Source organism: Carcharodon carcharias, chromosome 33 (genome assembly GCF_017639515.1).
Source record: "Carcharodon carcharias isolate sCarCar2 chromosome 33, sCarCar2.pri, whole genome shotgun sequence".
Lineage (NCBI taxonomy): Eukaryota > Metazoa > Chordata > Chondrichthyes > Lamniformes > Lamnidae > Carcharodon > Carcharodon carcharias.
In genome coordinates, this window is record NC_054499.1 from 9698127 (window position 1) to 9724606 (window position 26480).

The following is a 26480-nucleotide window of genomic DNA, read 5'->3' on the forward strand; positions in this document are numbered from 1 at the left end:
TCCTGATTCCAATTGCAAAATACGAAAATCCCAGAGAGACTGCAGTTAAAGGCACAGGGGGTGCCTTGTCAATAAAACAAAATGACAACTGTTCCGGCAAAACGACATAAATCACATACAGAGAAGCACGACAGGGCTAACACTGACCTAATGTTGAAGCAAGCAGATATACAGAAGTTAAAAAAAAATACAGTCCCCCACCAACCCCCTGGCCCTCTTAAAGGGGCGTTTCCTAACACTTGCTCCTTGCAGAAGAGCCCCTTTAAGAAAAGATAAAGCACCAGTTTTAAGCTCTGGCTGCACTACAGGCGCCCAACATCTGCATTGGCCTGACAATGATAATATTTCCTTCCGCAATTTGATAGCCTGGCTGGAATTTTTCTCTCTCTCTCTCTCTCCGGAATCTCATCTGTCTCCTTTTTGAGGCTGTGTCACCCTCTGACCCCAGGCCGGAGGGTCTGAACCTGGGGAGGATGGAGGGACTTCACTATTGGGTGGCAGCTGCTGCTATCTCATGCACACTCATTTTAAACCCCGGTAAGTGCTCCCTCCTCTCTCTCCTCACTCTCTCTCTCTCTGCCTTCACTCCGACCCTGCTTAAAGATTGAGGGTATAACAGGGATTGAGAGACTCCCCTCATCGGGAGCTCTGGTGTGAAAAGAGAGAGGGTCCAGTGGAGGTTCACGAGAATGATCCCAGGAATGAAAGGCTTAACATACGAGGAACGTTTGAGGGCTCTGGGTCTATACTCGATGGAGTTTAGAAGGATGAGGGGGGGATCTGATTGAAACTTACAGAATACTGAAAGGCCTGGATAGAGTGGACATGGGGAAGATGTTTCCATTAGTAGGAGAGACTAGGACCCGAGGGCACAGCCTCAGAGTAAAGGGAAGACCTTTTAGAACAGAGATGAGAAGAAACTTCTTTAGCCGGAGAGTGGTGAATCTGTGGAATTCATTGCCACAGAAGGCTGTGGAGGCCAGGTCATTGAGTGTATTTAAGACGGAGATAGATGGGTTCTTGATTGGTAAGGGGATCAAAGGTTACGGGGAGAAAGTGGGAGAATGGGGTTGAGAAACTTATCAGCCATGATTGAATGGCGGAGCAGACTCGATGGGCCGAATGGCCTAATTTCTGCTCCTATGTCTTATGGTCTTATCCTCACCTGGTTTGGCCTACATGTGATCCCAGGTCATGTGTTTGACTCTTAACTGCCACTCTCTGAAATGGCTGAGCGAGCATCTCAGTTCAAGGGCAATTAAGCATGAGCAACAAATGCTGGCCCTGCTAGTGATACCTGCATCCCATGACAGAGTGAGGAAACGTCCCTCTCTGTTGGGATCTTTTGGGAAATTTAAAATTTTTTTTTACATTATCCGTGTTGTGGGTGAAGTTATCATGGTCAAAATTTATCAGCCAGATTTATAGTTTCATCTGTGGTTTCATCGGTCTCTATTAATCTCTCTGTCTCTACTGATCTTTCTCTCTGTCTCTCTCTCAATCTCTCTCGTGATCTCTCTCGCGATCTCTCTCTCTCGCGATCTCTCGATCTCTCTCTCGCGATCTCTCTCTCTCTCTTGCGATCTCTCTCTCTCGCGATCTCTCTCTCGCGATCTCTCTCTCGCAATCTCTCTCTCGCGATCTCTCTCTCGCGATCTCTCTCTCTCTCTTGCGATATCTCTCTTGCGATCTCTCTCTCTCGCGATCTCTCTCTCGCGATCTCTCTCTCGCGATCTCTCTCTCGCGATCTCTCTCTCTCGCGATCTCTCTCTCGCGATCTCTCTCGCGATCTCTCTCGTGATCTCTCTCTCGTGACCTCTCTCGTGATCTCTCTCTCTCGTGATCTCTCTCTCTCTCGCGATCTCTCTCTCACGATCTCTCTCTCTCACGATCTCTCTCTCTCTTGCGATCTCTCTCTCGCGATCTCTCTCTCGCGATCTCTCTCTCGCGATCTCTCTCTCTCGTGATCTCTCTCTCGCGATCTCTCTCTCTCGCGATCTCTCACGATCTCTCTCGCGATCTCTCTCTCGTGATCTCTCTCTCGCGATCTCTCTCTCGCAATCTCTCTCTCGTGATCTCTCTCTCTCGCGATCTCTCTCTTTCTCGCGATCTCTCTCTTTCTCGCGATCTCTCTCTCTCGTGATCTCTCTCTCGTGATCTCTCTCTCGTGATCTCTCTCGCGTGATCTCTCTCTCGTGATCTCTCTCGCGATCTCTCTCTCGCGATCTCTCTCGTGATCTCTCTCTCTCTCGCGATCTCTCTCTCGCAATCTCTCTCTCGCGATCTCTCTCTCACGATCTCGCTCGTGATCTCTCTCTCTCACGATCTCTCTCTCGCGATCTCTCTCTCGCGATCTCTCTCTCTCGCGATCTCTCTCGCGATCTCTCTCTCTCGCGATCTCTCTCTCTCGCGATCTCTCTCTCTCGCGATCTCTCTCTCGCGATCTCTCTCTCTCTCTCGCGATCTCTCTCGCGATCTCTCTCTCGCGATCTCTTTCGCGATCTCTCTCTCGCGATCTCTCTCTCGTGATCTCTCTCTCTCGCGATCTCTCTCTCGTGATCTCTCTCTCTCGCGATCTCTCTCTCGCGATCTCTCTCGCGATCTCTCTCTCTCGCGATCTCTCTCTCGCGATCTCTCTTTCGCGATCTCTCTCTCGCGATCTCTCTCTCTTGCGATCTCTGTCTCTCTTGCGATCTCTGTCTCTCTTGCGATCTTTCTCTCGCGATCTCTCTCTCGCGATCTCTCTCTCTCGCGATCTCTCTCTCTCGCGATCTCTCTCTCTCGCGATCTCTCTCTCTCGTGATCTCTCTCGCGTGATCTCTCTCTCGTGATCTCTCTCTCGCGATCTCTCTCTCGCGATCTCTCTCGTGATCTCTCTCTCTCTCGCGATCTCTCTCTCGCAATCTCTCTCTCGCGATCTCTCTCGCGATCTCTCTCTCACGATCTCTCTCGTGATCTCTCTCTCTCGCGATCTCTCTCTCGCGATCTCTCTCTCTCGCGATCTCTCTCGCGATCTCTCTCTCTCTCGCGATCTCTCTCGCGATCTCTCTCTCGCGATCTCTTTCGCGATCTCTCTCTCGTGATCTCTCTCTCTCGCGATCTCTCTCTCGTGATCTCTCTCTCTCGCGATCTCTCTCTCGCGATCTCTCTCTCTTTCTCGCGATCTCTCTCGCGATCTCTCTCTCTCGCGATCTCTCTCTCGCGATCTCTCTTTCGCGATCTCTCTCTCGCGATCTCTCTCTCTTGCGATCTCTGTCTCTCTTGCGATCTCTGTCTCTCTTGCGATCTTTCTCTCGCGATCTCTCTCTCGCGATCTCTCTCTCGCGATCTCTCTCGCGATCTCTCTCTCTCGCGATCTCTCTCTCGCGATCTCTCTCTCGCGATCTCTCTCTCTCGCGATCTCTCTCTCTCGTGATCTCTCTCTCTCGCGATCTCTCTCTCTCGCGATCTCTCTCTCTCACTTTCTCTCTGTCTCTCTGTCTCGATCTCTCGATCTCTCTCAATCTCTATCGATCTCTCTCTCTCTTGATCTCTCTCACTGTCTCTCTTTCTCTGGCTCTCTCTCTTTCTCTGGCTCTCTCTGGCTCTCTCTGTCTCTCTCGATCTCTCTCTCTCTCTCTGCTTCTCTTGATCTCCCTCTCTCTCTGTCTTGCTCTCTGTCTCTATCTCTCTCAATCTCTATCGATCCCTCTCTCTCTTGATCTCTCTCTTTGTTTCTCTCTTTCTCTGTCTCTCTCTCCCTTGATCTCTCTCTCTGTCTCTCTCTCTCTATTTCCCTCTCTCTAGCTCTCTCTGTCTCTTGATATCTCTCTATCTTGCTCGATCTCTCTCTCTATCTTGCTCGATCTCTCTCTCTATCTTGCTCGATCTCTCTCTCTATCTTGCTCGATCTCTCTCTCTATCTTGCTCGATCTCTCTCTCTCGCTCAATCTCTCTCTCTGTCTCTTTCTTTCTCTTTCTGTCTCTCTCCCTCTCTCTTTCTCTCCCTCTCTCTTTCCCTCCCTCTCTCTTTCTCTTTCACATACTCAAGGCTGACTGTCCCAGTGTGGGATTGTTGGAGGTCTTTTGGATGAGATGTTAAGCTGGAGGCCCTGTCTGCAATTTCAGAGAGGAGCAGTTAAGAGTCAAACACATGACCTGGGATCACCTGTAGGCCAGACCAGGTAAGGATGACAAATTTCCGTCCTTAAGGGCACATTGGTGAACCAGATGGGGTTTTAACCCACAACTGATGGTAGTTTCGTGGTCACCATTACCAAGACAAGCTTTCAATTCCAGGTTGATAAACTGGGCTCATAACAGACCTCATGTTGACTGTTTCAAAGAAAAGCTGAAGTGGGGGGGAGTCCCCCTCACCCCAAACCCCTTCCCGGTGTCCCAGTGAATATTTATCCCTCAATCGGCATCACTAACACAGATTATCCGCCCGTTATCCCACTGCTGCTTGTGGGATCTTGCTGTGCGCAAATTGGCCGCTGCATTGTTCTACATGACAGCAGCGGCTACACTTCAGGCAAGTGCTTCGCTGGCCCGAAAGCGCGTCGGAGAGTCGCGAAAGGTGCTATAGAAAGGTGGGCTTTCCTTTGTTGGCGCCTGGGCTACACATCGGGCAGCAGCGTGCTCCCTGACCTTTCAAAGCCACGTTTAAAAGCGGAACGCGCTCCGCTTCCGGGCAGTGGTGCTGCTGTTGGGCGACTGGTCCTGCTCCGTGCGTGACCCTGCCAGCGGACGGGCCGATGCTGCTGAAGCTGTGGCCCCAAGAGACGACCAGAGCCTCCCAGGCAGAACATTATCTCCCAGGCTGCAACTGCTCTATTCAGGAGCCTAGTAGCTAAGAAAACATTCCCCCAGCCCGATATCAAACAAATCATTCGCTGCCCTCTCTGCTGGCTGTTTTGTGTGGAATCTGGGATGGTCTATTTCCAAATCAGGAAACGACAGAGCACACCTTAAGCCTGCACGCCTTTCCATTTACAGTTCCCAGAGTTGAGCACGAACAGGCAAGTGTCTCCTCAGAACAAAATTCCAGGCTAACCCTCTGGTGCAGCTCTGAGGGAGCCCTGCGCTGTCAGTGGTGCCGTCTTTTGGACGAGATGCCAAACTGCCCTCTCACGTGGACGCAGAAGACCCCGGCGGCCAAACTGCTTCGAAGGAGAATGCCAGGGACTGTCCTGGAGCCTTCATTTGTCGTCTCCCCCCCACCAAGTCGACATCCCAAAGTCAGGACACCCGGCTGCTATCACATCGCCGGCAGCTCCTGCCCGAATCGGCTTTTGCGGTGATGGTGACGTAACGGTAACTGGACCAGTGATCCAGGCGGCCAGGCTAATGCCCTGGGTTCAAACTGCACCGCCCGCCTCTGGCAGGATTTAAATTGTTGGTATGGCCGACATGTGACTCCAGACCCACAGCAAAGTGGTTGATTCCTAGATGCCCCCTCTCTGGAATGGTCGAGTGAGCCGCACAGTTCAAGGGTCAATTAGGGATGGGCAACAAATGCTGGCCTTGCCAGAGACGCCCCCCGCTTCCCCCCTCCCTCCCTCCCTCGGAATAAATAAAGTGTTGAGTTGTCCTGAGGATGGGAAAGTCGCTATAGAAATGCAAACCTTTGCATTTTTATTTTTAGAAAAAGATCAAGCTCAGGGTATTGTTTAATGTTGTCATTGGGGAACAACAACTTCTGCTTTTTTTTTGGTTTGGAAGTGAATTGCACTGCCTGTTTCCTGCCCACAGGAAGCTGACCTATTCCTTGCTGGCGTGTTGTTGGACACGCCTCCTTTTTTTTTGCAGACCAGGCGGGCACATGCGGCACTGCAGGCTGGTCAGCTCACGATTATTGCGACCCTGCGGCTTTTATCATGTGCCCCCCCCCCTCCTTCTTCCAAATGCCCCATGCCCAATATTTCAGGGGTGGGGAATGTACATTTTATACCCTGGACCTATGCAGAGATGACGGAAGTTTCCAAGTGTGCAGGAAATTCATTTACAGAGTGTTATACAATACTTTAAAATGTCTGCTCCATCCTTACAGCTGAGCTTCTGGTAGCTTCTGTGTGTCTGTTTACTTTGCTTGGAGTCCAAGCCCAGGCTTGACCAATCAAGCACAGTGAGCATCGATAGTAAACAGACTGACATAATCAAACACAGAACAATTGAGCACTACGGGGGGAGGGGGAGGGGGAAGGGGAGGGGGGATGGGGAGGGGGAGAGAGAGGGGGAGGGGCTGAGGGGAGAGGGAGAGAGAGGGGGAGGGGGTGGGGGGAGGACTGTTATGGCACAGATGATGGTAAATGCTGAGCTGTTCAAATCTCAGAGGGAAACTTGAAACAGCTGCCACAACTATTTTACAATTTGTATTTATTTCGAGAGCGTGCCTTGAATTCAGTGGTAATAGGACCACCGATTCTTAGAAGCTTCTTACAAAACTAAATTAAACCTTTATTACTAAAAAAATGATTTTAAGCTCATATATAGGTTTACAAATTACTACTATGATAACACCTAGCTCCCCTAGTTAATCCAGCTCCCAGTTGCACCTCCATCAAGGTGACAGTAAAACACATACATTTTAAAAGACCTGGCCAAAGAAACACGATACCCCGAATAGTCGAATTCAAAGTAACTTTTCTTCACCTCAGTTCGTGTAGACAGCACCTTGAAGCTTAGAGTCTGGAGGCTTTTCACACTGGTTACATCTTAGAATGCCTTCCTCTTACACATAAGTTCATTTCCTTTGTACAGGTTTTAATGTAAATCCCAGTGTCCCAATATGTCTTTTCAACTCTACTTTTCTAATAATAAAAATCTTTCATAGTACCAATTTTATCAGTAAGCTTTGGGAGAAAGACACACACTGTTTGACTGCTTCTGGCTAAGTGTAATATTTCACCAGCTCTTTTGAAATTCAAATGACTCTGGTTTATCTAAAAATGCAAATTTTCCCTTTACACCTCACATTCTAAAACTTCAACCATGTTTACCTAGTTAGCACCTCAAACCTAGCTTCTCTCCTGATACATCAAACCTTTCAGACCAGCTGCCTTTAATTCAATTCAGACACACTTGCACACACATACACACGCATACTACCCAGGCCTCACTATTCCTACCTTACAACAAATTCCAATAATGTTATGGGAATTATTATGTTCCTGGCACACGCTACCCAGTGTCCTTGGGAGCAATATCTATCTTACAGCTGAAATCAATAAAAGCTGGTGGGCTGAGCCGGATTATTGCCGCTGCTGTTTGAGTGGGGCCTGGCTGTGTGTTTTGCCACCTTAACTTGCAGTGACCACACTTTGAGAACATAAAACGCTCCACTCGTCGCTTGGTGACGAGGATGTGAAAGGCCCTCCTGATTGGTCCCAATTTCCAGCCAACGAGGTGCCTCGGGATCGACTGCTCACCTCCCTGTTTGCTTCACCAAGTTAAGCCGTTGGCGGCGAAGCTGAGAGTGAGGCTGCGTAGGAATGAGGACGGGTGAGCCAAAAAAATATAACTTCTCCGCTCCTTCTGTCTTCCAACCAGTGACTGGTGACAAGGTGGCAAACCATCATTACACCTGCTGCTCGAGTTATGACAAAGAAATTGCCAAGAGGTCCTTTTGTTTGATTAAAAGCTACAGCAAGGAATCAATGTGTGGAAGTGGCAAAGAGGCTATAAGGTGAGTGCTTCCATCGCCAAAACTACCAGAGTTACTCAGAGAGGGGGATAATTAGTACCAGAGATTACTCAGAGAGGGGATAATTACTACCAGAGATTACTCAGAGAGGGGATAATTACTACCAGAGATTGCTCAGAGAGGGGATAATTACTACCAGAGATTACTCAGAGAGGGGGATAATTAGTACCAGAGATTACTCAGAGAGGGGATAATTACTACCAGAGATTGCTCAGAGAGGGGATAATTACTACCAGAGATTACTCAGAGAGGGGGAGAATTAGTACCAGAGATTACTCAGAGAGGGGATAATTACTACCAGAGATTGCTCAGAGAGGGGATAATTACTACCAGAGATTGCTCAGAGAGGGGGATAATTACTACCAGAGATTGCTCAGAGAGGGGATAACTACTACCAGAGATTGCTCAGAGAGGGGATAATTACTACCAGAGATTGCTCAGAGAGGGGATAATTACTACCAGAGATTACTCAGAGAGGGGATAATTACTACCAGAGATTGCTCAGAGAGGGGATAATTACTACCAGAGATTGCTCAGAGAGGGGATAATTCCTACCAGAGATTACTCAGAGAGGGGGGATTATTTGTTCCATGGAGCAGCCTCAAGGCCAGCACAGGGGTGCTGGGGATAGGCAGGAGAGTCAGGAACCCATTCGAGGTTAGATTCTGGACTCTTGTAAGCGCAGCCTAAGGCCATTCAGCCCATCGACGCTGTGCTGGCTCTGTGAAAGAGCTGTCCAGTTAATTCCCGTCCTCATCCTCTTCCCCCGAACCCCAGAGCCCAACAAACGTTCCCTTTTCCGGTTTCAAGCAAGCTGGGGACTCTCTTCCCCGGCGGGCAGTGGAGGCCAGGCCACTGAATATCCTCGAGGCTGAGTTAGACAGGGTTTTTGATTGACAAGGGGAGTCGAGGTTTTTTTTTGCTGGGGGTGGGTGGGGGGTGGGGGGTGGGGGGGCGGGGGGGCGGGGGGGTTGTGGGACAGGCAGGAAAGTTGGAGTTGAGGCCACAGTCAGATCAGCCATGATCTTATTGAATGGTGGAACAGGCTCGAATGGGGGCCGGGCGGCCTAATCTGATTTCTTTTTTCATCCTTTCACGGGGATGTGGGCGTCGCTGGCCGGGCCCAGCATTTATTGCCCATCCCGAGTTGCCCGCTTGAGAAGGTGGTGGGTGAGCTGCTGCCTTCTTGAGCCGCTGCAGTCCCATGTGGTGTAGGTACACCCGCCGCGCTGTTAGGGAGGGAGTTCCAGGATTTTGACCCAGCGACAGTGAAGGAACGGCCGATATATTTCCAAGTCAGGACGGTGAGTGGCTTAGAGGGGAACTTCCAGGCGGGTGGTGATCCCATCTATCTGCTGCCCTTGTCCTTCTGGATGGTAGTGATTGTGGGTTCGGAAGGTGCTGCCGAAGGATCCTAATTCCTATTTCCTAAGTTATTATATCCAATTCTGCTATTTGAACCTCCTTCCACGATGCTTTGAGACAGCGGATTCTAGGTCACAACAACTCACTACATAAAATACATCCATCCTTCTGGTTCTTTTGACAGGTTGTCTTAATCTGTATCCCTCTGGTGACCGACCTCTGCTGTCAGTGAAAACAGTTTCTCACGGTCTCTTTTTCCAAAAGCATACATGGAAATCTGGTAATCTATTTTGTCATGGACTCTGCCCCAATGTGACATGTTCACATAGTCACCACTCATCATAACTGTGGACACAGAAAAGCCTGTGAAGAGAGTTTTGTGCATGTCAGATAGTTAATGTATTATGGATAATGATGCAGATCGATGTTAAGTAGGTAATTAGACAATGAGAGATCCAAACTGAGGGGACATAATTTTAAAAAAAAATTTTGTGGAATGTCAGCATGGCCCAACCCTTATTGCCCCTTGAGAAGGTGGCGGTGAGCTGCTGCCTTCTTGACCCGCTGCAGTCCCTGTGGTGTAGGTACACCCACAGTGCTGTTAGGGAGGGGGGGGGTGGGGGCGCGTTCCAAGATTTATTTAAGCCAGCAACAGTGCAGGGTGTCGTTCTAGCTCAGGATGGCATGTGGAACTTGCAGGTGCAGGTGCTCCCATGCGTCCACTACCCTTGCCCTTCTTAGGTGGTAGAGCTTGTGGGTTTGGAAGGTGCTGTCAAAGGACCCTTGGTGAGTGGCTGTAGTGCATCTTGTAGATAGTAAATAATGCGTGTTGGTGTTGGAGGGAGTGAATATTTCAAATGGTTGATGGGGGTGCTTTGCCCTGGATGGTGTCGAGCTTCTTGTGTGTCATTGGAGCCGCACACTCATCCAGGCACATGGAAAGTATTCCATCACGTTCCTGGTGTATAGCAACAAAAGAATAGAAATTTAGGAGCAGGGCTAGGTCATATGGCCCATTGAACCTGTTCTACCAATGTATGTTCGATAGCTCTTGGATCTATGCAGAGATGACACTAGTTTCTATATGTGTAACAGATTTCATTCACAGTGCTTTAAGATATCTGCTCCATGCTTCTAGCTCAAGATTCTAGATCTTCCTGCAGTTTTTCTTAACTTTCTCCGAGTCCACACCCAGGCTTAACCAATTAAGTGCAGTAAGCATCAATAGTAATCAGATTCACATAATCAAACATAGAACAATTGAAATATTGAACACCACAGACACAAGGCTCAGAAATGAGGAAGATAGTGATAGTCTTCAAGAGAACAGAGACAGGCTTTTGGACAAGTGGCAAATGAAATTTAACGTAGAGAAGTGTGAAGTAATACATTTTGGTAAGCAGAACACAGAGAGACAATGTAAAACAAAGGGTACAATTCTAAAGGGGATGCAGGAGCAGAAGGACCTGGGGGTATATGTTGACAAACCGATGAAGGCCTAAGTCCTGCAGTCCTGGGGAGGACATATTGAGAAAATGGTTAAACAGGCATAGGGATTCCTGGGCTTTATAAATAGAGGCAGAGAGTACAAAAGCAAGGAAGTCATGGCAAATGTTTATAAAACACTTCAACCTCAACTGGATTCATTCACAGGATGTGGGGTTCACTGGCTGGGCCAGCATTTATTGCCCATCTCTAATTGCCCTTGAGAAGGTGATGATGAGCTGATTGAACCGCTGCAGTCCATGAGGTATAGGTACACCCACAGTGCTGTTAGGGAGGGAGTTGGGATTTTGACCCAGCGACAGTGAAGGAACGGCCAATACATTTCCCATTCAGGATGGTGAGTGGCTTGGAGGGGAAATTCCAGGTGGTGGTGTTCCCATGTGTCTGCTGCTCTTGTCCTTCTAGATGGTAGAGGTCACGAGTTTGGAAGGTGCTGTCTAAGGAGCTTTGGGGTGTTTCTGCAGTGCATCTTGTAGATGGTACACACTGCTGCTACTGTGCATCGGCAGTAGAGGGAGTGAATGTTTGTGGATGGGGTGTCAATCAAGCAGGCTGCTTTGCCCTGGATGGTGTTGAGCTTCTTGAGTGTTGTGGGAGCTGCACTCACCCAGGCAAGTGGGGAGTATTCCATCACATTCCTGACTTGTGCCTTGTAGATGGTGGACAGGCTTTAGGGAGTTAGGAGGTGAGTTACTCATTGCAGGATTCCTAGCCTCTAACTTGCCCTTGTAGCTACAATATTTATATGGCTAGTCCAGTTCAGTTTCTGGTCAATGGTAACCCCCAGGATGTTGATAGTGAGGGATTCATTGATGGTAATGCCATTGAACGCCAAGAGGCAATGGTTGGATTTTCTCTTGTTGGAGGTGTTCATTGCCTGACACTTGTGTGGCGTGAATGTTCCTTGCCACTTGTCAGCCCAAGCCTGGATATTGTCCAGGTCTTGCTGCATTTGGACATGGACTGCTTCAGTATCTGAGGAGCTGCGAATGGTGCTGAACATTGTACAACCATCAGTGAACATCCCAACTTCTGACCTTATGATGGAAGGAAAGTCATTGATGAAGCAGCTGAAGGTAGTTGGGCCGAGGACACTACCCTGAGGAACTCCTGCAGTGATGTGCTGGAGCTGAGATGACTGACCTCCAACGATCACAACCATCTCCCTTTGTGCTAGATATGACTCCATCCAGTGGAGAGTTTTCCCCCGATTCCCAATGACTCCAGTTTTGCTAGGGCTCCTTGATGCCTCACTCGGTCAAATGCTGCCTTGATGTTAAGGGCAGTCCCTCTCACCTCACCTCGGGAGTTCAGCTCTTTTGTCCTTGTTTGAACCAAGGCTGTAATGAGGTCAGGAGCTGAGTGGCCCTGGCAGAACCCAAACTGGGCGTCAGTGAGCAGGTTATTGCTAAGCAAGTGCCGCTTGACAGCACTGTTGATGCCCCCTTCCATTACTGATGATGGAGAGTAGACTGATGGGGCAGTAATTGGATTTGTCCTGCTTTTTGTGTGCATGACACACCTGGGCAATTTTCCACATAGCTGGGTAGATGCCAGTGTTGTAGCTGTACTGGAACAGCTTGGCTAGGGGCAAGGCAAGTTCTGGAGCACAAGTTTTCAGTACTATTGCCGGAATATTGTCAGGGCCCATAGCCTTTGCGGTATCCAGTACCTTCAGCTATTTCTTGATATCATGTGAAGTGAATCGATTTGGCTGAAGACGGCATCTTTGATGCTGGGGACCTCTGGAGGAGGCTGAGATGGATCATCCACTCAACACTTCTGGCTGAAGATTGTTTTGAATGCTTCAGCCTTATCTTTTGCACTGATGTGCTGGGCTCCTCCATCATTGAGGATGGGGATATTTGTGGAACCTCCTCCTCCAATGAGTTGATTAATTGTCCACCACCATTCACAACTGGATGTGGCAGGACTGCAGAACTTAGATCTGATCCGTTGGTTGTGAGATCGCTTAGCTCTCTCTATCACTTGCTGCTTATGCTGTTAGACATGCAAGTAGTCCTGTGTTATAGCTTCACCAGGTTGACACCTCATTTTTAGGTATGCCTGGTGCTGCTCCTGGCATGTCCTCCTGCACTCTTCATTGAACCAGGGTTGATCCCCTGGCTTGATGGTAATGGTAGAGTGGGGGATATGCTGGGCCATGAGGTTACAGATTGTGTCCGAGTACAATTCTGCTGCTGCTGATGGCCCACAGAGCCTCATGGATGCCCAGTCTTGAGTTGCTAGATCTTCGAAATGAGTCTCATTTAGCACAGTGGTAGTGCCACACAACACGATGGAGGGTATCCTCATTGTGAAGGCGGGACTTTGTGTGGTGGTCACTCCTACCGATACTGTCATGGACAGATGCATCTGCAGCAGGCAGGTTGGTGAGGATGAGGTCAAGTATGTTTTTCCCTCTTGTTGGTTCCCTCACCACCTGCCACAGACCCAGTCTAGCAGCTATGTCCTTTAGGACTCAGCCAGCTCAGTCAGTAGTGGTGCTACCGAGCCACTCTTGGTGATGGGCATTGAAGTCCCCCACCCAGAGAACATCATGTGCCCTTGCCACCCTCAGTGCTTCCTCCAAGTGATGTTCAACATGGAGGAAGCACTGATTCATCAGCTGAGGGAGGGCGGTACGTGGTAATCAGCTGGAGGTTTGCTTGCCCTTGTTTGACCTGATGCCATGAGACTTCATGGGGCCCGTAGTTGATGTTAAGGACTCCCAGGGCAACTCCCCCTGCCCCCGACTGTATACCCCTGTGTCACCACCTCTGCTGGGCCTGTCCTGCTGGTGGGACAAGACATACCCAGGGATGGTGATGACTAGGGGCATTACCTGCTTTCTGGGAATGAGGAGGAAGTGAGGGATTTGGTCATAGGGAGGGCTGGAGGGGAAGGTTGCGGAGGGTGGCGGGGAGTGAGTGGGGTTGAAGAAGTATTTCTTGAGAAGAATGGCTAGCTGGTAGACTTTTTGAACTGGTATTGAACCATGGTCAGACCATACATGGAGAGCTGAGAACAGTTCTGGTCTCTATCATAAAAAGGGAAGATGTAAAGAAAGATCCTCTGGAATGATACTGGAACTGAGAAGTCATCCGCATCAGGAAGTGTGGAACAAGAGAAGGAAAGACTGCATGGCGTGTTGACAGGCAATGGGAAGATGTTTCCACTTCTACTTGTGAGGGAGAGAGGGTTTTACAACCCTTCCCTGAATGACCTGGCCCTGATTTATAAGGTCAAGTTCCCCTCACTCGTGATACCATCACCCCCATCTCGCCCAACAACAGCCAATGTTTTCTCTAAGGGACTCAGTCAAAACATCTATTAGGCAGCCCCCAGCCAGATGTCTGAAACCTTTCCAATTCCGAACATCTGGAAGGAATTTTCAAACAATGGCCCAAACTCTGGGAATACAACTCTTCCAGCTGAAGTCTTTGAATGGGACAAAACAATTAATTTAAAATAGAGAACAAAATGTTAACTGGTAACCTCCAAAACTGTTGCAGTTCCATTAAAGTTCAGTTATGGGACAACCACTCTCACCTAGGAATATTAAGCGTTCCATTGGGAATAATAGAACGGTTACAGAACAGAAGGAGGCCATTCAGCCCATTGGGTCTGTGCTTGCCCTCCGAGTCCCACTTCCCTGCCCCTCCCCTGTAGCCCTGTTTTTTTTAATCCCTCAGGTGCTTATCCAATCCCCTTTCGAAATACATGATCAAAACTGCCTCCACCACGATCTCAGACAGCGCATTCCAGATCCTAACCACTCGCTGCGTAAAACAGTTTCTCCTCATGTTGCCTTTCTCCCTTTAGCCAATTGCCTTAAACTTGCATCCCTCTTGTTCTCGACCCTTCCACCAATGGGAACAGTTTCTCCCTGTCTACTCTGTCCAGACCCCTCATGATTTTGAACACCTCTATCAAAATCTCCTCTCAACCTCCTCTTCTCCCAGGAGAACAACCCCAGCTTCTCCAATCTTACTACGGCCGCTGAAGTTCCTCGTCCCTGGGACCCATTCTCGTGAATCTATCCTGCACCCTCTCCAGTTCCTTCACATCCTTCCTACAGTGCGGTGTCCGGAACCAAACACCATACAGTCCCGAGGGGCCAGATGTACCCACTCCAGCTCCTTTCGATCTTACATTTTTAACCTGTCCATTTGGCGATGTTCTAGATTTCGTGGGAAAAAATTGGAATCCTACTGCGCCAATCCCAAAGAGAAATGGGTGAAGGACCTTCAGAACTTCCTGGACCGTAAAGGTAAGTCTATTATTCACCTTCACAACATTACTCATCTGCCTAATGCTGGTTGTACATGAAGAAAACACCATTCTACTAGAACGTGAATTGTATTTCCTGTGTGGGCCAGTGTATGACCTGAAACAAGAGCCTAGTGGCACCTTACTCAGGAAAAACCTGATTGAGCAGCAGACAAAAATTCTGAGCAGGTTTTGTTTGTATGTAAATGCGAGTAGGTTCCTTCCACTTAGATTAGGAGAGATAAACACGAGAGGACATGGCTTTAGGGTGAAAGGGGAAAGGTTTAGGGGGAACATTAGGGGGAACTTCTTCACTCAGAGAGTGGTGAGAGTGTGGAACGAGCTGCCATCTGACGTGGTAAATGCGGGCTCACTCTTAAGTTTTAAGAAGAAATTGGACAGGTACATGGATGGGAGAGCTCTGGAGGGTTATGGACTGGGTGCAGGTCAATGGGATTAGCAGAATAATATTTCGGCACAGACTGGAAGGGCCGAATGGCCTGTTTTCTGTGCTGTAGTGTTCTATGGTTCTATGTGTGACCTGCAGCTCAATGGGGAGCACCCTTGCCACTCAGCTAGCACGTTCGAATCTCACTCCAGTCACTTGAGCCTAAAATTCAGGCTGGTACTCTCAGAGCCAGCACTGAGGGAGAGCTGCACAGTTGCAGGTGCTGCCTGTTGTAAGGGGCCTGTTCTGCTCAGTAAGAGGTTCAGAGACTTGATTTGTTTATTGGTAACGCATAACTATTTGCATATGAGCTGACTTCTGCACAGGTCTCTGCACTGCTCTTAGACCGACTCAGGCCCTTTGTCATTTACAGCACACTGTGAGCGGTACTCTTCTCCAGTCCCACAGTAGCCCTTGCGATGCCTAACACCCTTATACCACACCGTTTTTCAATTGAAATGATAAATTGAGGGGTTTGTCTCCTTGACGCAATTTTGAAGCAGACCAGGGGAGCTCCCCCCAGTGTCCTGGGCAATATTTATCCCTCAGTCAACACCGCTAAAAACAGACGATCCGGCCATTATCGTGTTGCTGTTTGTGGGATCTTGCTGTGTGAAAAAAAGATTGGCTGCCGCGTTCCGAGCCTTACAACCGTGACGACGCTCCAAGGGTGCTTCGTTGGCTGTGAAGTGCCCAGGGGTGTCCTGAGGTTGTGAAAAGGGGCTATAGGAATGCAGGTCTTTCCCTTTCCTTGACACAGGGGAATAGAGGGGGTGACCCCCAACTCCACCTGTCAGAGCTGAGGCCCTCGGGATCAGTAAGAGGAGCTGGGTTAAGGGGAGATCTATTTGAATGATGTGAGTTGGGGGGGGTGGGTGGGTTTGGGTTTGTGGAGAAACCATTCCAAGTGGCAGGAGGGTTGGTATGCGGTGTGTGGGGGGAGGTTTGGTGGGGTGGGGGGGGAGTGGTCACAGATTTAAGTTAAGTAGCAAAAGAACCAGGAGGGGGCAAATGAGGCTTTTAATTTTTTTTAACGCGGTGAGTTGTTGTGATCTGGAAGGCGCTGCCTGAAAGGGCGGCGGAAGCAGATTCAATAGGAACTTTCAGAAGGGGTGGGGGGGGAGGGGGGTGGGCTAAAGGAAGGATTTGCAGGCGGAGGCGGGGTGTCAAGCAGGGGTCGCTTCGAGGAGCTGACATGGGCTCCTCCTGTGCCATATCCTTCCACGATCCCTGGGGCAAGGCTGGAAGGGAGGGCCGGCACGTAGTAGACGAGGCACCGGTTCAGTGCTGGGCTATTGCTCCCCTGTTGGACAGAGGCCCTGGGATAAGAACATGAGGCACTGCTTTGATGGGGTGCATTGGTGTGGTAGCTTATGGCCGTGTAGTGGTTAAAGCCACTAGCAGTCTAAAGGTCCCAGATTAATACTCTGCGGCACATGGACTCAAATCCCAGTTCAGTAGCTGGTGGAATTTAAACTCAATCCATAAACCTGGAATATAAAAACTAGGGCAACTATTGCCAACTGTTGTTAATAAAAACCATCCTGGTTCACTAAGGGAAGGAAGTTGCCTTTAGTTGAGAGGAGGGGTGAGTTCAGCATCTGACAGAGGATTCAGACCCACTCAATGTGGTTGACTCTGAAATGGCCCAGTGAGTCACTCAGTTCAAGGGCAATTAGGGATGGGCAACACATCAAAGAATTAAAAATAAACATCTTTGGTACTGCGGGGATCTGATTTTATATTCATTGATACCAAGATGTCTTATTTAACAGTGAAGTGCATTCCAAAAAGGAGGACCACTGCCAAGAAACTGCCTTTGGTTGAAAAGAGGGTGAGGTCAGCACCTGACGGAGGCTTCAGTTCCACTGGAGTGACACATCTGACTGAGACACCTACCACAAGAGTCGCCTATTCAACTGGTGATCCCTTCACTCCCACTGTGCCCAGCCTGAAGGCACAACAGGGCACGGAAGATCCAATTCTTATCCCGAAACCAGGTGCGGCTCAAAGGGGAAACCTTAGGGGTGTGTGGGTCGTGACAGGAGAGATGCTGGGCAGGCAGGGTCAGGGAGTAGGTGACAAGCGCGCGCACACACACACAAACACACACACACACACACACGTGTGCACACGCACATAGCCACACACACACACACACACGCAGCCACACACACACGCAGCCACACACACACGCACACAGACATCCACACACACACAGACACACAGCCACACACACACGCACACAGACATCCACACACACACAGACACACAGCCACACACACACGCACACAGACATCCACACACACACACACGCAGCCACACACACACGCACACAGACATCCACACACACACACGCACACAGACATCCACACACACACACGCACACAGACATCCACACACACACACGCACACAGACATCCACACACACACACACACACGCACACAGACATCCACACACACACACGCACACAGACATCCACACACACACACACACAGACATCCACACACACACACGCACACAGACATCCCCACACACACACGCACACAGACATCCACACACACACACGCACACAGACATCCACACACACACAGCCACACACGCACACAGACATCCACACACGCACACAGACATCCACACACACACGCACACAGACATCCACACACACACGCACACAGACATCCCCACACACACGCGCACACAGACATCCACACACAAGCACACAGACATCCACACACACACAGCCACACACGCACACAGACATCCACACACGCACACAGACATCCACACACACACACGCACACAGACATCCACACACACACACGCACACAGACATCCACACACACACAGCCACACACACACACAGACATCCACACACGCACACAGACATCCACACACACACACAGACATGCACACACATAAACACAGCCACACACACGCACACAGCCACACACACAGATACACACACAAAAACACAGACACACACACACACACACACACACACACAGACACACACAAAAACAGCTACACACACAAAAACACAGCCAAACAGCCACACACACAGACACACACACAAACACAGCCACACCAGTCTCCATGGGTGGGCTGAAAGGTTGAGAATGAGGGGACATCGATTTAAGGTGGAATGGGAACAGAAACAAAGGCTAGGGGTGGAAAACCTTTTCCTTATCATGCAGCAAGTGGTTAGGACGTGGAACGCACAGCCTGAGAGTGTGGTGCAGGCAGGTTCCATCGAGGCTTTCGAAAGGGAGTTGGAAAATTTCCCAAAGAGGAAAAGAGAGTTGCAGGGCTGTAGGGAGAAAGGTGGGGGAGTAGGACTAGCTGAGTTGCTTTTGCAGAGAGCAGGCAAGGGTACACATGCTGAATGGCCTCCTCCTGTGCTGGCATCATTCTGTGATCCCACCCTGCTCTGTGACCTGCTCTCCTAAGGATAATAGCAATAAAAATAGCCAAAATAATTAATGGATCCCACCCACAAGCTATTGAACTGCAGGAGCCTCACACTTCCATCTCGCATAGAGGTAATGGGGCGGGCAAGTGGGCTGGAGAGATGTCTTTCCCGGTCTGCAATGGCCTATCACTACTGGATGAGCCTGCAGTACCCAAGGGCAGATAAGGTATCATTCACAGAGTCATCACGGCACAGAAGGAGGCCATTCGGCCCATCGAGTCCATGCCTGCCCTCTGTAAATCAATCCATTCAGTCCCATTACCACCCTCCCCGCTCTCCTCCCCGTATCCCTTTGCGAGTTTATTTCCCTCGAGCACCCGCCCAATTTCCTATTGCAATCATTCATCGTCTCCGTATCCACCCCCCTCGTGGGCAGCGAGTTCCAGGTCATTACCGCTCGCTGAGCAAAAAAAATTCTTCCTTACATCCCCCCCCTTATCTAACACCTTAAATCTGTGTCTCCTTATCCTTTTCCCATCAGCCAATGAGAACAGCTTTTCTTTGTCTACCTCATCTAAACCTGTCATCATCTTGTGCCCCTCCATCAGATCCCCCCTCAATCTCCTTCGCCTCCAAGGAGAACAATCCCAGCCTCTCCAACCCAACCTTGTAGCCAAAATCCCTCATCCCTGGAACCGTTCTGGTAAATCTCCTCCACACCCTCTCAAGGACCCTTGCATCCTCCCCAAAGTGTGGTGACCAGAACTGGACACAGTACTCTAGTTGTGGCCTAACCAGAGCTTTAGAAAAAGTTCGACATACCCACTCCATTTTTTGTACCCGATACCACAAGGAACTGAATCAGACTGATATTCTAGAGATTCACTAGGCCGATTCCTGGGATCAAGGGGTTGACTTATCAAGAACAGCTAGCAGATTAGGCCTTTATTCCTTAGAGTTCAGAAGAACGAAGGGTGATCTTATTGAAACGTACAAGATTCTGAGGGGGGCTTGACAGGGTGGCTGTTGAGAACATGTTTCCACTAGTGGGGGAATCTCGAACTAGGGGACATAGTTACAGGATAAGGGGTCACTCATTCAAAACTGAGATGCGAAGGAATTTCTTCTCTCAGAGAACAGCGAATGTCTGGAATTCTCTACCCTAGAGAGTTGTGGAGGCTCGATCACTGAAAATATTTAAAGAGGAGGTAGGTAGATTTTTGAAATACCGGGGAGTTGAGGGCTGTGAGGAGCTAGTACGAAAGAGGAGTTGAGGCCTGGGGCCAATCAGCCACGATCTTATTGGATGGTGGGGCAGGCTTGAGGGGCTGAATGGCCTACTCCTGCTCCTACTTCTTAAGTCCTTGTACTGTCCTGGTCTCTGTACAACAGAAAAATGATAAATGGGCAGCTGGAGTAAGGGGGGAAAAAACACAAGGTTTAACAAAGATGCTAAGAAGTGAAAGGTTATAGTTAACAGGAACAAGTTGGGGCTCTTTTCTTTAGAAAAAGAGAAGGCTGACAGGTGATCTGACCAGGAACATTAAGAGTGTGAAAGGTTTAGATTGGATTTGGGGGAGACCAGAACCAGGGGCCATCATTATGATATCAGTCACTAACCCATGAGTAAAATCACTAACGAATCCAACCGGAAATTCAGGAGAAACTTCTTTACCCAGGGAGCGGTGAGAATGTGGAACTCGAGAGCTCCCACAGGGAGTGGCTGAGGTGAACAGTGTCGGTCCATGTAAGGGGAAGCTGGGTAAACACGTGACGGAGAAGGGAATTTGGTGATGGGCTGAGATGAAGAGGGGGAGGGAGGAGGCTCGTGTGGATCGCCAGCACTGGGATGGACTCGTCCATGCCCTCATTACCTCCAGACTCGACTGTTCCAGTGAACTCCTGGCTAGTCGCCCACACTCCCCCCCTTCTGTAATCTTAAAGCCATCAGACAAGCTGCTGCCAGTGTGTTAACTGCACCGAGCTCCATGCCCATCTCAACCCTGTGCTTGCCCACCTTCATTAGCTCCTGGCCGGACAATGTCTCGATTTTTAAATTCTCACCCCTGTTTTCAAATCCCTCTGTGACCTCGCACACCCCCTGCACCACCTCCCCCCCCCCCAACCCAAAATCCCTGTAATCCCCTCCAGCCCCACGACCCTCTGACCCTCTGATCTCCACTCGGCCTCTCAAGCAGCCCCGGGTTTAATGGCTCTGCCACTACCGGCCGTGCCTTCAGCTGCTCGGGGCCCCGAGCTCCGGAATTCCCTCCCTAAACCTCTCCTGCTGTCTACCTCTTTCTCCTCCTCTAAGACGCTCCGTTAAAAACCTACCTCTCTGGCCACGCTTTCTGGTCACCTGACCTCCCACCCTCTTACGTGGGCTCGGTACTTTCTAGGCCTCTTGTTTTCTACTGCTCCCGTGAAGTGCCCTGGGGCGTTCCATTGCGACAAAGGCGCCATGTAAGTATGGGTTGTCGTTGTTTTGGTCCTGCAGGTTCTCCGATGGATAATGTACGTCTCTCAGTTGCAGAAAGCACCGAAGACAGCGTTGTCACGGCAGCGCGTCAAGTGACAGGTGACTGCCATCTTGGGTTCTCCGAATTGTGGGGGAAAGCTCACCCGGACCACCAGGAGTCCCAGGAGGATGAAGGGCTCACCGCTAAGACAACACACAGCAGCACCATAGCGGCGGCTGCAGTGGGGCTAATTGCAGTGCTCCTTATATACGCAGTGTTTTACTGCACTCATAGGAGGAGAGGCAAGTGGTGTATCAGAATCAAGGGTCTCACCCACCGGGTATTGACTGGGGCAGTAGGTCACATCTGAGAGTGAAATACTCCATATCAATGGCTACACTGCTCCCCGCCCCCCCCACCTCTTCCCCCACCTCTCTCTCCTCCTTCCCTTTCTCTCTGTGTCTCTCCCCTCCCTCTGTCGCACCCATCTCTCTCCTTCAGTCTGTGCCTCTCCCTGTTCTCTCTCTCTCTCTCACACACACTTCTTCCCCTTCTCTCCCTGTGTCTCCCTCCTCCACCCCCCTCATTCTTCCCCCTGTCCCACTTTCCCCATTCATCACTCTCTACACCTCCCTTCTCTCTCTCTCCCTCCCCTCCATCCTTTGCTGTCTGTCTCTCTCTCTCTCCCCCTGTAAATACTGACACACTCCCTGGGGACCCCTGTAAATACTACACACTCCTCGGGGACCCTCTGTCAATACTGATACACTCCCTGAGGACCCCTGTAAATACTGACACACACTCCCGGGGACCCCCCCTGTAAATACTGATATGCTCCCTGAGGACCCCTGTAAATACTGACACGCTCCCTGAGGACCCCTGTAAATATTGACACACTCCCCGTGGACCTCCTGTAAATACTGACACGCTCCCTGAGGACCCCTGTAAATACTGACACACTCCCCGGGGACCCCTGTAAATACTGACACACACTCCCGGGGACCCCCCCTGTAAATAATGACACACTCCCCGGGGACCCCTGTAAATACTGACACACCCCCCTCAGGGACCCTTATAAATACTGACACACCCCTCAGGGACCCCTGTAAGTACTGACACACTCCCCGGGGACTCCCTCTAAATACTGACATAGGAACGCAGGAACAGGAGAAGGCCATTCAGCCCATCGAGACTGCTCCACCATTCAATACAATCATGGCTGATCGAACACTTCAATGCCTTTTACCCCCACACTATAACAATAATGTAAAGGGTTATGGGGAATCGGAAATCTATCAATCTCTACCTTAAACATATTCACTGACTGAGCTTGCACAGCCCTTGCACAAGATAATGGGATACTTCTGGTACCGTTAACAGTGGAGCACGATGGTAAGTGGAAGACAAATGAAACATTTAAAATCTTGGCCTTCTCTTTCAGGCCTCAAACTACGAGATGAAGCTGGTAAGAATGGAATGGAGAGCGAACCGGTGGTTCTTAAATGATACCCACCCAGCAGGCGCCTGCTTCTAATGTCGATGAAGTTGTGACATCTTTCTAACTGAGCTGTAAAATGTTGCTCAATGACCGGAATAGGGCAGATGGATTTAGAGGTGTGAGGGGGAGCGGGGGGAGGGGAGAATGTGGTCAGCCTTGGCTTGTGACCTTTGCTGAGTTGACATGCAAACTGCTGTGCATTTTAGGGTCTGCCGACAGACTGTGACTCCTTTAGACGCCCTCCCTTGCGATTACTTTCTCATGGCCCCTCTCAGGGACTTGTAACTTCTCAGCCGAGCTGATTGTTAATGAGGCGCAGTACAGTTCAATCCTTCATTCAAGGCCGAGGTTGCCTCGAACCCGTTAATCTCTGCCATTTGTGCCCCTCAATTATTCTTAATCTCCTATGAGGGTGTGTCAAAGTCTGTCTCGTTCCCAGTTACCCACTGGGAAAATGTCGGGTGGGTCTTTTCCTGGAGTCATGTCAAGTGCGTGGCGAGCAGACTTGCAGGATTTTAACCCAGCGACGATGAAGGAACGGCCATTATATATGTGTCGACAAATGTGGATAGTTTTTACTCGCTTGTTCAGCCACTTTCAAAGCATTTGGCCCCCATGTACTCTCGGTCCTCTTGGAGGTCTGTTCATCTCTCTTAATTAAAAGTTCTCCATGTCAAGGCCTTCTCTCCTTCCATCTCTCTCTCTCTCTTTCTGTCTCTCTCTCTTCTTCCATCTTTCTCTCTCTCTCCTTCTGTCTCTCTCTCTCCTTCTGTCTCTCTCTCTCTCCTGTCTGTCTCTCTCCTTCTGTCTATCTCTCTCCCCTTCTCTCTCTCTCCTTCCGTCTCTCTCTCTCTTTCTGTCTCTCTCTCTTTTTCCAAGTCTCTCTCTCTCTCCTTCTGTCTCTCTCTCTCCTTCTGTCTCTCTCTCTCCTTCTGTCTCTCTCTCTCTCCTGTCTCTCTCTCTCTCCTTTCGTCTCTCTTTCTCTCGCTTTCCGTCTTTCTCTCTCTATCTCTCCCTCTCTCTTTCCATCTCCCTCTCGCTCTTTCCGTCTCTCTCTCTTTCCATATCTCTCTCTCTCTCTGTCTGTCTCTCTCTCTCCCTCTTTCGATCTCCCTCTCTCTCTTTCTGTCTCTCTCTCTCTCACATTTATAAATTCTTCTTTGCTTTTATTTACTCTGAACTTTTTTCCTGTTTCATTTTTTTTTGCTACTGTTACACCTCCCCCTATCCTTCTGAATCATAGACATTTACAGTATGGGAGAGTGCCATTCAGCCCATCGCTACTGGCCAGCAAGTAGCCATCCCCAGTTAACCCCACTTTGCAGCTGTTGGGCCCTCACCTTCCAATGACTATCCAATTGTCTTTGAATACGTGGTGAGGGTTTCTGTCGTGACCACTTTCTCCGCCAGTGAGTTCCAGCACACCCCCAACCCCCCGAACCCCCCACCCCCGGCAACCAACATTCTGTGGGTGAAAGCGTTTACCCTCGAGTTGCCTTAGCACAGCTTTGGACCCTTCAACCCAATGGGAATGGGGCCCTCTTCTGGCTGAGGTCTTGTGGAGCAGTGGGTAGTGTCCCTGACCTTGAGCTTGAAGCTCCAGGTTCACGTCCCACCTCAGGACTTGATGACCAAAGAAAGGTGAGTTCATAACATGGCCAAACAGATCGAGTATCAACCTGATATCCTCCAATAGCGAGTGGGAGAAGATTCCTGTGTTTAAAAGAAAATTGGAGCCTTTATCATAGCTCCAGACTACATCAAGTATGTTATACTGAATGTTGCCAAAGCAACTCTGACTCCTTGGCCACCATCTATCTAGCTTCCTTGTAGCTTCAAACACAAAATTCTCCGACAATGAAAGATTCCTGATTCACTCTCCTAAACAGATGAACATGAATCACACTAGCGGGAAGTGCAGAGGTAAAGAATACATTTCCTTAATAATCTTCCAGCTGTTGATGGACATGTTAATCGTCTGGATCGACTTGACCATCTCCCAGCTTCTTTTAAAAACTGGACAACCATGTTTCCCAGTGTCGTCCCTCCCTCTTTCAAGCTCTGGGTTTTGCAAAAACAAGCTTTGTGACATCTGATCATCACCTCCATGTTTGCCTTGACATTATCCCTGGTAGCGTGCCGCCCTCTGACCTTTCACCTTGGTTACTAAGGAAAACAATATAAGTGCACAAACTTTGGTTTTATCTCTCTCTCTTATCCTTTGACCTTTTGCAAACATAAATTCTGCACAATTAAAGGCAACTTGTACTTGTTTCATTAAATTGGTTGTATACTTAATGTTTCGTTAAATATCAATGTGTAAAGCTGAGTTGGCAAGGGCAGTCAAAACAGCATGGAATCAGAGATAGTGTCAACACTCCCAGACCAGACTGGGGTTAGATACAGAGTAAAGCTCCCTCTACACTGTCCCCATCAAACACTCCCAGGACAGGTACAGCGCAGGGTTAGATACAGAGTAAAGCTCCCTCTACAGTGTCCCCATCAAACACTCCCAGGACAGGTACAGCACGGGGTTAGATACAGAGTAAAGCTCACTTTAGACAGCCTAGAAGGTGCTTCCTGAAAGGGTGATGGAAGGAGATTCAATAAGAACTTTCAAAAGGGAATCAGATAAATACCTGAAAAAGAAAAATGAGCAGGGCTGTGTGGGAAAAGCAGGGCGGTGGGGCTAATTGGATAGCTCTTTCAAAGAGCAGGCACAGGCAGGATGGGCTGAATGGTCTCCATCTATATCTATGTTCCCTAATAGTGAGGCGTGAGATCAGCAGAACCTTGCAACTTTAATGCCCTTATTGTAAAGGAAGTTTACCCTTAGGAGGAGGTTCTAAAGTGACAAGAAGGATGAGTGCATGAACTGGGGCAATGATAATCCTTTAGGGAATAGAGTGTGAGGGGCTGTGGGGTGCAGGATAGAAGCTATGGGCCAAGTGCACAAGTTATATATGACTTTCAACAAAGTTCCCTTCAGGCCGTCTTGAGAAGATCCATTTAGCAGTGAGACTGAGAGTCTGGACTGGTATCGGCAAAAATGGTCAAATTATCGAGAGAAAGAACAACATGCATTTTTATAGTGCCTTTACATCTCAAAGTGCCTCACAGCCAATGAAATACTTTTTGAAGTATCCTCCCTGTTGTAATGTTGGAAACACAACAGCCAATTTGTGCACAGCATGCTCCCACAAACAGTGATGTGATAAAGACCAGATAATCTGCTTTTGTGATATTTTGATTGAGGGATAAATATTGCCTTCAGACAACAGGAAAAGAGCATCTCCCCCAGCTCTCCTTTGAAATGGTAGCTGTAGGATATGTTACGTCCACACTAGAGGTCAAGGGGTACTTCCAACAGTGCAGCCTTGGTATAGCGACATTATGCAAAAACTTGGCAGACTCAGTGGAGTTCATGATTGGGTAGGTGTTATGACACAGCAGTTGGTAAAGGCTGAGTTGTTTAAATCCCAGAGGGAAACTTGAACAACTGTCATAACCTATATTTTCAATTGGTATGTTTGAGATGCAGCGCTGAATTCAGGAATAAGACCACTGAGCCTCGAGGTTTTTTTGTATAAAACTAATTTAAACATTTATTAATTTAACAACAAATTAAACACATACACATGTCTACAAATTACTACCATAATAACTTTTAAACAAATCCCCAAATTAATCACTCCCAGATAAACCTTCACCAAGGCAACTATAACCCATAGACTTTAAACAGACACCAGGCAAAGCACATTTGACTTTACAATGTAAAAATTTGAAATGTGGTTCCTTGCAACTTGTTTCTTTTCCAGACACAGTTGTGGGGCTT

The 26480-nt window shown here is 49.1% G+C and overlaps 1 protein-coding gene across 5 annotated transcripts; it reads left to right on the forward strand.

Moving 5' to 3' along the window:
* Positions 1-290: 290 nt before the first annotated feature.
* On the forward strand, positions 291-23440 carry LOC121272310 (fractalkine-like). 5 transcript variants are annotated; one of them, XM_041178908.1, is made up of 6 exons: positions 291-537; positions 7531-7666; positions 14743-14828; positions 17051-17275; positions 21222-21449; positions 22589-23440. In XM_041178908.1, the coding sequence occupies exons 1-6, from the start codon at positions 474-476 to the stop codon at positions 22651-22653; spliced, it is 804 nt and encodes a 267-aa protein (XP_041034842.1). In that variant the 5' UTR covers positions 291-473; the 3' UTR covers positions 22654-23440. The 5 variants fall into 5 exon arrangements, with proteins under 5 accessions (XP_041034842.1, XP_041034841.1, XP_041034840.1 ...); XM_041178907.1 differs by having other exon boundaries at positions 292-537; positions 21216-21449; XM_041178906.1 differs by having other exon boundaries at positions 293-537; positions 21186-21449.
* The last annotated feature ends 3040 nt before the right edge of the window (positions 23441-26480 follow it).